At 32.3% G+C, this 14,726-nt stretch overlaps 1 protein-coding gene across 5 annotated transcripts in view; it reads left to right on the top strand.

The window, feature by feature from the left end:
* Positions 1-14,726, top strand: part of LOC117217001 (hepatocyte nuclear factor 4-gamma) — a 50,535-nt gene that overhangs the window by 12,398 nt on the left and 23,411 nt on the right. The window contains exon 1 of one of the 5 annotated variants that reach the window (XM_033464241.1): positions 1,326-1,564. The exons of 1 other annotated variant lie outside the window; for it this stretch is intronic. In XM_033464241.1, coding sequence (XP_033320132.1) covers positions 1,456-1,564 — 109 coding nt within the window. In that variant the 5' untranslated portion in view covers positions 1,326-1,455. Of the gene's footprint in view, positions 1-1,325; positions 1,565-7,499; positions 7,913-14,726 lie in introns of those variants that run through there. 3 more of the 5 variants (XM_033464242.1, XM_033464246.1, XM_033464244.1) reach the window with 3 other exon arrangements.

The following is a 14,726-nucleotide window of genomic DNA, read 5'->3' as shown; positions in this document are numbered from 1 at the left end:
CGTCATTTGTGCAAGTAATAGATAACAATCATTAACCGATTGTTAAGATACGATGTTATCTAATTGTCTTATCGAGTACAATCCTTTTGTGAAAATAAGTTTATTCGTTATTGTTCCAAAAACCAACTTTCTCATAGCAGCCACTATGCGTTTATTCAATGATATACATATTCCTTGATTAAGTATCCTTTTCATTTTCAATGCTATCGATCGACTGACATTTTTCGTATGTACAATACTAAATGCACTCACTTGATTGAGCAGAATCGTCGAGTGCGGGATAGGATTACGTTTGAAAGTAAATGAGGAAGCTGATTAATATAAATAAATTATGCACGTTTACAAGATGAGTAGAACAAAGATTTAGGAATACTTCCTATTTATTTATAACTAAGAAATACACTTTTTTAATCGAATAGTGATTTTAATCGATTGAATAAATATTTAGTTAATCATTATTCGCGTGTCTATGTGAATATACAGGGTGGTTGGTAACTGGTGGTACAAGCGGAAAGGAGGTGATTCTACGCGAAAAAAGAAGTCGAAAATATAGAATAACAATTTTTCGTTCGAGGCTTTGTTTTCGAGAAAATCGACTTTGAATTTTCGCTCGGTACGCCTGCGGTACGTTATAACGGATCTCACTGTAGATCGTTGTCTCGATGGAAAAATTAAAAAAAAGAAAAAAAAATTAGAAAAAAATTTTTATTCTATATTTTCGACTTCTATTTTCGCGTAGAATCACCCCCTCTCCGCTTGTATCGCCAGTTATCAACCACCCTGTATATTCGTTTCCACACATCGAATGGTATTAAAATCAGTAAATTCAACAAATATATGGTATCTATTCAGCACGTTTATTTCATGTGATCTTCGTGTATTCTTACATACTGCGTACATTCTTCAGATTTTTGCGTATTATAGCGTACATTTTTATATCTCTAAATATCGCTGTTTAATTGTAAACATCGGAATCTAACGATCGGTCCATTAAAAATTGTCAAACTTTATTTCTACACTTACACGAGCGCAAATAAGATTAAGAAACGTTGGAATACTCGTGAACAAATGCAAAGTGTAAACAAGCAAGCAGTTGAACAAATAGTATCGTTGAATTAGTTACATGCAATATCCTCGTTGAATCGTTCCAACAAATAATAAACGCTTTTCCCTTTCTTTGGAAGTATTCTTCCCGTATTTCGCTAGTTAGCGCACGACTATAACCCTCACCACTATTCGCGCTATCCCCACTCACGCGCGTCTTTCCCTCACCATTCGCACATTAGCGAACGACGAAAGCAATAGTTTGACAATTTGACACTCAGTCGCTTAACGACCTCCGTGCGCGATGGTCCAATAATTTGGTAAAATTGTTGTTTTGAATGAAAACCGTATACATAGTGACAGAAGTATGACAGCCACGTGAAGATAATTATTGTCTGTGCTGTGTTGTTAATGTGTGCTTGCGCACATACCGTTTCCACGCTGCCTTTACGCGGCCAGTTTGAATTAAAGGGGACACACGCCGAAATGCGGTTCGACGAGCATCTTTTCGAAGTCCTTGGTAAGTCAATAACACGAATCGATAATTATCGATAATTGAAGTGACTGCAAATTGGATAATTTACTCTGATGATTCCACATAAGAATTGGTTTGATTTTGAGGTTATATCGGAATAAAAGCATAATATAGTAGAGGTATTAGGGGTATAAGTAATAATAACAAACTAAAACTAAAACTGTTCTGAATGAGATACAGTTAAAGTCTATTCTTTATGGCAATAAGATATATAAATATATTTCAGTATTTTATAGAATAATTAATATTTAATTCTGCTTATAGTATCATTTTGGCTATTATAACCACACTAATGACATCTGTCATTAGTTTTGCTGTAAGGGACAATTATATAATTATAATCGTAAAAAATAAAAGAAATTGAAGAGAATGAATTATGTTTTAATTATAAAACCTATCTAACGAAGTTACAACAAAAATCATTTAATATAGAACATTTAATATTTATGTATGAAAGATCATGTCCATAAAACATAATAATTCATAGAAATTTTCTTCAAATTTAATAGTATTAAATAAAAATCGAATATTATTTTTAAAAATTCTATTTTGCATTTGCAACCATTTTTCACGCTCATTATAATGCCTCATTATTATGACTATGAAAATCAAATAAGTTATTATAGTACACATGAAAAAGATTTGCAAAGAATATGAAAAGATATATGTAAAACGCTGACAATACAATTACAGTCGATCAAATGTATAGCAATGTAAAGAAATCTATGCAAAAAGCATTTAAAATTTAATATTACAATTCATAAAAGAGAAAATTTTAATAGAAATCAAACACTATTTCAACAATTTTAAATAACAAAATATCTGCTATGTATTTTAGCGTTTTTAATATTATTTTAATAAATTGTCGTTCAATTAACATCCAGTTAAATGCACTGAATAGAAAATACCAATTAGTCAGCTTCTAGTTGTTCAACAATAATTTACAATTAATTACAATGTTTCAGATGTTTAAATAACGATCTATTAGTGTGATTTAAGACTGCAGTAATTTTTAGCCGGATAAGAAAACCGTATAATTTTTTGTTTAAACGTTGTCTTAATTAATTAGACTCGTGGTAACATCGAAGTTAATTAAAGTTAATTTGCTATTATTATCTGCCAGAGTTTTGTAAGGATCGCGATTAAGCACGTTTTTTGCCACGGCAAATAACATTTTTTCTCTTTGAAAGTGGAAACACGATATTAGCAAGAAACTTCGTTTTATTTTTATAAATAATTGAATAAAACGAACGATTTCTCCTGGAAAAAATTTCTGATAATTTTAATTGTTAATCTCGTGCCGTGTTTCCGCAACAAGAAAGGAAGAATTTTTTCATTGAAATTTCCCTTGATTCTTTGAAAGATGTGGAATAATGTAAATACAAGTAATCGTAAAATTATTAAAGTGAAATCGAATACCACGCACGGTATAGTTATTTTTTATTTAAATTTAACAGTGATTTCTTTTTAGATAAGTGAAGAAGGATAATATATAATTTCTTATTTTTTGATAGAAATGTTTAGAATACAAGAAATACCGATCAGATAGAAATTATGTTAATTTGGTAAATTAATTTGGTAAATTTAAGGTGTTTAAAAATTTTAATGGACAGTTTAAACTGTTTACCAATCTAATTAATTCTGTGCAGCGAAATATCACTAAAAATGGCCAATCAGAATTATAACTCTTTTACAAGATTCAGTAATTTTTAAGTAATGAAAATTCATTTATTATTTATCTACTTTAAATTGTGCGGTGCTATCTGAAGAAAAATATCGAAAAAACAGGATGTAAATCCACTTGAAGGTCACCAAACATTTGCATTTACGAGCCATCCCCGTATTTAAATAAAGAATTAAATAAATTTCCATAATAAAAGCGCTATTATTAACTTCATTTTTAAACAATGGCGACAATGCATGGGCATACGGTATAGAGTCATTGCTATAAATTAAAACACCATTCTGTATTTTCTTTTTAATCGACAAAAAAACAAAAAGGAAAAAAAGGAAAAGATGAAAAAACGATGAGTCATAAAAAGCCGTAATACCGAGTCCTTTTTGCTCAAAGTAAATCCTTACATTAGAATACTTATTTTTGAAACAATTTGTTTTGCTCTTTTACATTTGATGAAAATCACTAATGATGATTTCCAAATATTATGTAGCATATAGGTAATATTAAATAATAAGTAAATGTACATGATAAATTTCATAGACTTAAACATCTTCAACAATGTATATTGGATTGGAAAAGATCTGGCTACCATTGCAATATTACGCATGACTAAAAAAATTAATAGCCACTAAAAAAAATTTTATGTAGTATATCTTATATGTAACGCAAAATAAATGAGATCGTTTTATTAATAACAAAAAGTAAACGAAAATTTCGAAATGTTTATAGTGAGACTCTCTCGTTCAAGCATAATTATCATCCTGGCAACGTGATAGTCGGGCCAGCACATAAAATGATTCATTTACAGCTGTCTCATTCCGGCAGAAACTGCTTCGTTCCTTTCTGTTTATCAACTGACTCATTTACCAGCCACCGGCTTTGTTACCATTTTCTTCGCTTCCCTCTGTCTCTCTTCAACCCTCTGTTCTTCCCTCTCTCTTCCTCGTTCTTTCTTTCTTTCTCTCTCTCTCCCTCTCCCTCTCTCTCCTCTCCCTCTCCCTCTCTCTCCTCTCCCTCTCTCCTCCCCCTCTCACGTTACACTTTCCTTGGATGGAAATATACCACCGTGGAAAAGCCAATTAATCGAAGAAACCTTTGTTATTAAAAGAGACTGAGCAATCTGGATGGAATGAGTTCTTGAAAATTTGATTACATTCTTGATTACTGATTACTGCACAACACGTGTGCCGATTAATCGAAAGCGTACTCGTTGGACATTGAGTCTATTAGCTTACGCGCTCGGTTGTTTCTTATTACATCGAACAATAGTTAAACTTCGTTTCGCGACACCGTTCTCTTTTTCGAACTTGTTTTACATCTTCTCACAGTATTCGATAGACAAAGAGGAAACATAGCACTTCTCGAGTCGGCAGGTCCATTGGTTCAAAATATATGATCGATATTGAAGAATTGATTTGACAAATGTGCTGGACAAGAGGTACCAGTCAGCTTCTGGCGGCAGGAAAAATATACAGGATAATCCACGTAACGGTTTCATGTTATAATTCCATTACCAGTGTAATTACTTAAACGAAGTTTAGTCGAATGATACACATTATGCCGCAAAATTAAAGAATTGCTCGATTTTAACCGAAAAATTGTCGATGTTTGAACTGTCATAAATTTGTAATATACTTGTAGGACACTTTGAACTAGCATAATGAAAGTAGAGGCTTCACCCTTTAACACTTTACCGACCGATAGCCAATTAATCAGTTTTTTGTCGCCGACGCTTACCGACCGATAGCATATTAATCGACCTTTTGTCGCCGAATCTTTTTCATTATTTGAGCAGTAATTTGTTATTTAATACTATGGTACTTTGCTCGGTTGCGTCAGTTGCGTTGCTTTGCAAGCTCACGCAGTTTTATACCAATTTGAAAAACTTACCATTCGCGATGAACGAAAAGAGTGGTATTGGAAAGTCTAAACCGAAACAGAGCTAGCGCCAGGGAGAATCTGCGCCTATGCTGCCGGTCGGACGTGCGTATGCTATTGAACCGCTAGCGGTCAGTAAAGTGTTAAAATGTGCCCGCCCCGAGGTAAGATATCGACAGTTTCTTGGTCATTCAATGATTCTTTAATTTTGTGACATGGAGTATATCGATATTGCGATGTTTGGTGGAATGTTAGTTAACATTTAGTTTTCTGTTAGAATTACTACCAAAAATGGCGTTTTTTGAGGCAAGCCCAACGAACATTCGATTCTATGGTGGAATTTTAATTGTGTATTGTGGATGTTTATGGAATTTTAAATTTTTGTGTATTATGTATTACAAAATTAAAATACTAGAACTTACATGATTCGTTTCATTCGTCACTTTAGCAAGTGTTATACTGTGTTTACTTCCTTATACACATTATGTGTACTTTGTGCACTTTTGCAGTTTGAACTTTCGAAAAAATACATAAAATAAGAAGGTTAAACGATTTATTAAATACTCATTTGTAATTTAATTTCGTATGAGCTAGAGAATCTGAATTTTTCATTGCACAAATATGCATTTCGTGTTATGCTATGAATCACTACAGCACATACACACATGTATATCGACTGTTACTCGACCTCAGATTTCTTTGCTCTTGACGTAAGATCTTTCAAGCAAAAATGCTATTTGACGATTTTGAATGTCCTTCGTGCGATCAGTGATGCAATATCCTACGATTTTCGACTTATGTAATATTGCAGTCGAGATTCATTTTCTTTCACGTATTGTTTGCATATTTTCATTACATAGTATAGTATCTACTCTTATTCAGGTTATCCTCATAAAATATAATAACCTATTATTTATCTTATTTCAATGGCAAGTTATCATATAAACATGCAAACCGCATCTGACATAAAAAATGAAATGGGAAACTAGGTATTTCCTATAAGTACATTTTTTAATTTTTTTTCTCTTTTTTTAAATTTTTCCATCGAGACAACGATCTACAGTGAGATCCGTTATAACGTACCGCAGGCGTACCGAGCGAAAATTCAAAGTCGATTTTCTCGAAAACAAAGCCTCAAAGGAAAAATTTTTATTCTATATTTTCGACTTCTTTTTTCGCGTAGAATCACCCCCTTTCCGCTTGTACCACCAGTTACCAACCACCCTGTATATGCAAATATTATTCAAAAGAGTAAGATAAAATTGAGACGTTTTAGAAAATCAGTCATTCGACTCAACTTTTTCCTGGATCTCGTGTTGTGGTACAAGACAGTGTTATGAAGGTCACTGAGATTTTTCCTTAAACAGAACAGTACGTTTTTGTGTACCTACGAATGTACGTAATTCACATTCCGACGAATTCAGCGACCATAGTTACTCAGGGTCAATCAAGGTCGTAGCTAAAGAGAAAGCATCTTCTTGTATCTCCAGTCGCTGATGAGAGACATCGTCTTCCATCTCGCTAATGTTTCGTAATAATTCTTCTTCACTATGTGCCTCTCGTGTTTCAAATGCTCTTTAAATTCCTTGAGTCGACTTGGTGAAATCATTGTTGGACATTATTTAAATATTAAGTTGATTGTAAAGTTCTGTTGCTTTTTTTCTGTAGAAAAAGATCAATTGTTTTAACGAAAATTTCTGTCAGTCTTCGATATTTGATGTAATAAAAGAAATAGTCATTGTACAATCTTCATAAAAATATAGATGTTCAACAATAATTGCACACATAATAATTATAATTGTATGATAATATAAATATCCAAGAGTGATAAATAATCACTGTTCGAACTTTTTATTCTTTTAGAAAAAAAAACAGAGAATTTGTTTTTAAACTTTTATGCAGGATTACATGTGTAATTTTCATAATAGAAATTTAAATTACACAATTCTCGTGACAATAACTTCATGTATCTTCCGTGTTATATGGGATCCTGGTATATTCGGAACTAAAAGGATTAACAGTTGTTATAAAATAGAAATCAAACCTCGTTGCTAAATTTATCAATATATTTAACTTATCAAAATAACATATTAAAATAACAACTCTAAATAAAAGAGATTAATAGTTCTCATAAGAAAAAACCAACCCCCGTTGCATTTACGCGCCAAATTCTAACCCCGTTGTCTCCTTCCCCTACTCCTAATCTACCAACAGCCTAGCACCCACCACTCCTAATCTTCGAAGCGAGCGCCCCCCTCCCCTCATTTCTAACTATCGCCGCGATTCGCGCTATATTCATTCCTATGGTAGACTCGAGTTATCCCCACTCTCTAGCCACGAGCCGAGCGCAAAACGCGCCAGCTGCTTGCCAGGCAGTCGTCTTTGCGACGTTGTCATGAAACAAATGAAAGTTATCATCACGGCGTTTTAGCTACCTGTTTGCTGCGGCTCCATCGTGTTTCAAACCTCCCTCTTAGTTCGTTGCACTGACTCACTGTACGGAACGGTTTAGGTTAGAGTGTGTTTCCTCTTCGATCGACAAACGATTGTGCGATGGCCGAGAAATTACGTAATTAAAGGCCGCGGTCATACTGTAACTACGTAACGTAATTTGCCAGGGCTACTGTCGTTGTCTCGGTGATAAGAACGATAATGGAGGCCACCTGCGAGGAATTTTTTCCGAGAAAGATCGGAAGAACTCGTGCACGATTGATCGAAGATCTACACGTCTGATAGCGAGGCCACGTCCGCCGCTGTTTCGGAAATGGGGCTGGCAGGTAAATATTTTGTCTTGGTTGATCGCCATGTTTTTAACCGGTTTCGGGACTCTTTAACTTATGATACCAACCACTGTTATTTTTGATATGATGTGTTTTTATGGACTTTATATTTACTTTTCAAATGTTTAGGAAGTACAATGAATATAGTCAGTATCTTGTCTTTTTCTTTTTTTATGGGATTCTTTGAGTCGCGTTGAGGTGATAGATGAAGGGTTGATCACATAGGGTGTCCTTAAATTTTGTGCTTCTTTATTTGGGAGCGGATTTTGGTAAATAATAAAGTTTATTAGTTATGTGAATTTGTGAATAGCATAAAGGAAGCTGCGAAGGGTTTGTTATACGAGATGTTAAAAAATTGTATGTTTACTTATTTAAGAGTTGCTTAATTAGCTAATTTAGTTTAGAGAAATCTAAACGTTTATTTACATGGATTATTCCATTACCTGACCTGTTCTGAGAATCTACAATTAATAATAATTACTCTACATTTGTTAAATGATAGTAATAACGTATCCTGGCATAACGCGTCATGTTTGTGGAATCGATTATCGTTATTATATAATTGTGTATGTGACTAAATCGAGCACTTGTTTCGTGAGAAGTAGAAAATTTACAAGACACCCGATGAGTAGGTCAACCTACGTCGCGTAATTAATCAATGCACGCCCACCCATATTTGGTAATTTAGTTTGCTTGATTCTTTACCAATTTTATTCAGTAGCATGTGTTCAAAAAATATCGTAGAACATTTTGGTAGAAAAATATCTCTATAATAAACTGAATTATGACAAAATGCACTTTTCACCGAAATTCTGCCTTTGTTTTTGTATTGTTGTTTCTATTTATATATATACACACAATTGTATTCATTTTTATATTAACTCTTATAGTTGTTTTTATACATATGTATATATATTATTTTTATCTTTATCAGATATTGAAATCGTTTAATTTAATTTAGTAAATTAAAAATTTGTTAAAACTTATCGAAACCAAATTTAAATTCATTATGTCAGAATAATTAAAATCAAACTTAAGATTTGATTTCGGTTTTATTCATTAATTTAACGAGGTTAGATTAGAGATCTTCTTAAAATAGAATTTTGATTAACAAGAATTAGTGAAATAAAACGAAATTATCCAAAAAGCTCGAATGAAGCGATGAACAGAAATAAGGAAAGCCAGGCGCTAAAAGAAATACCAAATCAATTGTTAAAGAAACTTTGTAAAGAGCTAAAAATTGTGTAATGACAGTAAAAATATAATGGGAAATTAATGATACTTTTCTCTGTGAATTTCGTAAGGACGACAACTTATTTTTAACAGAAAGTAAAAGCAGCAGAAGAACAAACTGATGAGCTAATGAAAAAATTATGTAATTTTCGACACACATGATTGGCCAAGTGTAGGGTGAACGTAAAATTTCATTTTTTATGTGATCTGTTAGTCGTCACTAAGCACGTGGAATTTGTTGTTTATGTTAATCGGGACGATTTATAATCTTCGGAAAGAAACAGGTACCGATGAGATCTCGGCAAGTAATCTTCTGAAATACACGCGAATCTTTTCCCTTTTATTAATTGGCACATAGGAGGACATATTTGAGCTTGGAGCGTCCTGTAAAGATGGCGTTAAAATTTTTTTATGCAATCTCCATGTTGTTCCGTCGAATTAAAAATTCATATTTCGATATTTATTTATAATTCATATTTATAATTCATATTTCGGATGCTGCGAAAATAACGAGTTTGTAATGTTTTGAAAAATGAAGCTAATTTCAATATCATGGCAAAGTCAAATAGATAAAAGCACAGTATGACCCTATCGGTACCGTACAACTTTTCTCTGAAATAATTTTTTCGTATCATGACAAATAAAAGAGTAATTAAGAGTGACAGAGTTAGGTCGGACATCCTGTATATGTGCAATATATATGCACATAAACGTAAACTACAATACTAACATGCTATAATATAATATCAAAATATTGTGATATATTACTTGACTGCCTATCCTAATTCTTCAAGCAGTAGTATTTGAAGCGTCCTATTTTCTTATTTTTATATGTATGTACTGATCGCATACGATACTCGGCTGCTTGAATGTATTGATTTATAAAGTTTATAACAGTTGAAATTTACGTGACTGTTAAAAATGATTACAACGGGTAAATTATTCTTAAATTGTGTAAAATGCAAAATTTTCTTAGAATATTAAAAATATTTTGTTTGGTTGAAACAAAAGCAAGAGTAGGACAATAATCATGAGATAAAGATGTTTCGTGCTCTCCGCAATCCTGAAAATCATAAAATGAATGTATGTATATAAAAAACGATTGACTATATATACAAACTGTTTGTTGTAAGAAAAGTGACATAACCTTTCCATGGACCACCACCACCACCACCACTAATCACAACTCGTGAAGTCAAGATAAACGTTTCAGTTATTTGAGGGTTATTTTCGTGCGTTTCTCCGTTTGCTTATGTTAATGCCATATTCAGTGGACAAACGGAAGGGGAATTGCGAATTAACAAGTAAAAGAAGCTTTTAGTCGGAAGAACTCGCATTAATTATTAATACTGTTAGTCCGTCGCCGTGTCGTATAAACGTGTCTCTGAAAAATACGACGGATCGTTTCCACTTTATGTACTTCTATTTCTATTGTACGTCCTTGCCTTTTTAATCTATGAAAACATTTACATTTTTATATAGGATTGTCTTAAAAGATATGTTTCGTTTTATTCTATGGAATTTCAAAATACTTGGATTTTTTCTGAAAATACCGATAAGTATTTAATATAAATGTATCGACTTCTAAGTAATTGACTTTTTAATTTCTTAGTGGTTTAACGTACCAATAACTTTACTTGAGAACTTTTTAGAAATATCGCGCTATTTCCTTGTTGTATATCAAGGTATTTCTCAAATTTTTCGACATATTGGATTCTTTAAAGCTTTGAGAAAAGAAACAGGAATTTTTAGAAATATATATTATTCTTCTGTTTCATTATATTTCAGAATATTTTCATTAGTCGATGCTTTGAACGATACTATTTAATCGTTTACATTGTACATATAACCACCCTATAAAGTGTGATCGCACATTTGAAATTCAGATAGGGTTTATGTACAGTGATTTAATGTGTATAGAATGAAAAGAATTCTTCTATAGCGTTTAAGCAGTGGATCTGCCTTTTGTTATACTGACGAAATAAAAGTTAGCCACTTCTATCTTCGTATGATCTTCGTGTTAGAATTAAATTCTCGACGTTGCTAATATTATTGAAATTGTATTCCCTTCCCAAAAGTAAACCCAGATCTATTTCAAATCAAATTATGTTGTCAACGGGCACCATAATTTTAATCTCTTATTATCTACCAAAATTTTCATGCTGTTCTATAATAGAAAGATCACGAGGAACGAGAGATACAATCAGGAATTTAATAGGGTTATCTTTGCGCATGCGCATTTACATTGACTGTCATTTACAGATGGCGCCCGAAATCTTTCATTAAACTCCAAGAAAAATCGATGGCCAGAAATTTCGTATATTCGTTGGTTAACCACTGTGTGTAATCGTCATCCTTGCTTTCACTTTCTACACGACGCTTCTAACTGATAATTAAGCAATCTAAAGAAATGTCGGAAATTCGTCTTGTCATAAACTCAACTATTATACAGCTTAGAAGGGGTAAATTTTATTATACAGATAATGATCACGTTGCAATATTAGAGGTTAGTGTTTTCAGAATACTATACATATAGTAGATCTTTCTTAAGTTCGAACAGGTAAATTTCCCCGAGCTCAATCGGAAACGGTGTCTAACCACTAAGATAGAATCCACTGGCTCATTTCCCTTACGTAATATAATAGGACACGCACGCGACGTATCTTTCTCTCTAATCTCGCTATACATATATACAATTAGTTCCTCTGTTTGAACACAGTCTCTTGTGTCTCTTTCTATCCTCGTCCAAAAAGGGTCCCACTGTTTCTATTCATCGATGTTTTCGAAATTCATATTTACTTTGCGGACGACTCAATTGGTCACCTAGGTCGTTGAGATAAGTGTCATCGAAATGGAGCTTTATGTGAGTCGCGGAGAAGCCATGATCAAATCCATAAATTAAAGTAATACATAGAAGAACGACGATTGCGAACAATATTTTTTTTAATGTTACTTTAATTTTTATTTCTCTGAAAATTTGCAATTATTTACGATACAGCTCTGTGATAAATGAATTTGTGAAAATAACATTTCTTTTCCAAAATATCGAATATTAATGATGCATCTGGATAATATGAAACATTGACAACATTATAAAAAATTATTTGGATACTTGTATTGTCGTACGTGTTGTACAATAATTATTTTCTTAATAGGTCTTCGAATATTCCATCAATCTTCCGTAAATCTTCAAATATTTTCTCTGGGAAACACTTACACACGTAGGTTTTCGTGTAAAGAAAGAGATCTGCAATAAATCCACGAAAAGGTCAAAAAGAACACGCGTGAGCAATCTACGGTTGTGAGAAGAGAAAATAAATCGTGATTCGACTCGTAAGTAGCCGGCACTCATAATTGTCGTCATTGGAGAAAAAGTAGTTTTACATTTGACGAGGGATAATAACACGTAATCGAGTTATGAAAGAAATTAAACGATACTCGGTGTTTTTCTCGTAATTTAGTGTTAAATGAGTGAAAAAATGTTCTTTTATAACGCGTTAGTAATTACATTATTATATCAATGTCAGCATAAACATAAGCAAAAAAGAATATATCGAACAAGTAGACATAAATTATTTAAAAGCAAGATGGAAAGATTCCTAACTTGAAAAAAAAAGCACGTGTAACAGATACAAAGAATTAAGTTAGAATGAAGATGTGCTGGCTCATAGTTAATGTATATCGTATTATATTATATCATAATTATAAAATGCAAAACAGTTTTTAGGAGATCCAGTGACGCTTATTAATATTTGGACATCACGTCATCCGAGACAAAGTTTGGCTGTTAAATACCGCGATATCCTGTATAATTTACAAATAACGTCACAAGGTTATTGAAAAAAGTGACAGAATTCTTAATTTGCATTAATTCATACAAGTTATTTCTGCTTCTCTACAAATGCAACACGCGGTCAGATAAATTAAAATTTCTAATTTGAATTAGTTAATTCATTTCTATGGAAATCGTTGGCATTATCGCTATAAGAAGTAGGTAGCTGTGACGGAAAAAATGTAACTTTTTATCGCTACTTATACGTAAAATAACAATGTTAAGGAAAAAGGTGCTTATGTGTAATGCGACTATTTACAATTATAATCCTTCGAGAACGTAAATGCAATTAGCTACCACTTACATAATCAATAGAACGTGTTGATATTAGCGTATTAGTTCAATCGGAGACGCTTGGTTGATGCTTGTGAATACGTGAAACTTCATAGCCTTGATCCGATTTTCATCTTCACTGGTAACACGTTTTTCTTTTTTCTTTTTCTTTTTTTTTTTTTTTTGTACATTTTCATTGTCAGGCTAAGCTGGTATTGCGTAATCTTACATAGTAATTTATTAAGCAATTACGTATATATCACAAGTTACAGCCATCAAATATTTATGTTTTATGGCTTCGTAATTTTGGAATAACGAGGTCTTATAATTTATAAAATTTATCAAGTAATAATATTAATTGTAGGGTATAGATCGTACACTCTTCATTTAAAATTTTACAATTTTACGTTAAAAAACATATATATATACGTATATACAGGGTGGTTGGTAACCGGTGGTAGAAACGGAAAGGGGGTGATTCTAGGCGAAAAAAGGAGTCGAAAATATAGAATAAACATTTTTCGTTCGAGGCTTTGTTTTCGAGAAAATCGACTTTGAATTTTCGCTCGGTACGCCTGCGGTACGTTATAACGCACCTCACTGTAGATCGTTGTCTCGATGGAAAAATTAAAAAAAAAAAAATTTTTTATTCTACATATTCGACTTCTTTTTTCGCGTAGAATCACACCCTTTCCGTTTGTACCACCAATTACCAACCACCCTGTATATATATATATATATATATATTACAAGATAAGATAGTAATTTGTTATTTATAAAGTTTCTCAAATAATAATATCAGTGAACTGATAACTTACTAATTATAGGCTACAAATTCCTATTTACAATTCTACGTCAACGGATAATTAAGTAACTTACGTATAAGTTGCAAGATATTTTCCAAGCAATAGATTTTGTTTATTTGTGTAAGGGGGTTCAGAAATAAAAGTACAGTTGAATATGTTTATACGTAATTTTTTAGCACAGTGGAAGGATTAAATATTAGAGTAAAAATTAAGAAAAATTTCTCTCGTCTGTTCCCAACAATCGGAAGAAAGTTAAACTTCATTAGAATTTTGTTTTCTTTACTTTAAACGTATTTAACGTTATAATTAATGCGAATATTCTGATCTCTTTTGTCATTCTCACTATCTTTTTTATTTGTAACTTGAAAACTACCTATACTTAAATTATTTTCATTGGATTTCTACTCGTACAGGTACTTTATAGTACAATATTAATGGAAATCATGAAAACCAGGTTTCAATAGCAAAAGTGCAGAATTTTATATATATGGAGCCAGATTCTATACAAACTCTAAGCATAATAAAATAAAAGTTATCATGTCTAGGAGCTTCTTGCTTCATTTTTGTTCAGACAGTACAGAAAACATTGAAATCAGACATACAAAACGAAATGTTTTAAGGCTTCTCAATAGCCAAACTTAAAGTCTCATAACGATCACTATTTTGA

This window comes from Bombus bifarius, unplaced genomic scaffold, assembly GCF_011952205.1.
Source record: "Bombus bifarius isolate JDL3187 unplaced genomic scaffold, Bbif_JDL3187 scf7180000007974, whole genome shotgun sequence".
Lineage (NCBI taxonomy): Eukaryota > Metazoa > Arthropoda > Insecta > Hymenoptera > Apidae > Bombus > Bombus bifarius.
This window is presented reverse-complemented; position numbering and strand designations above follow the sequence as displayed.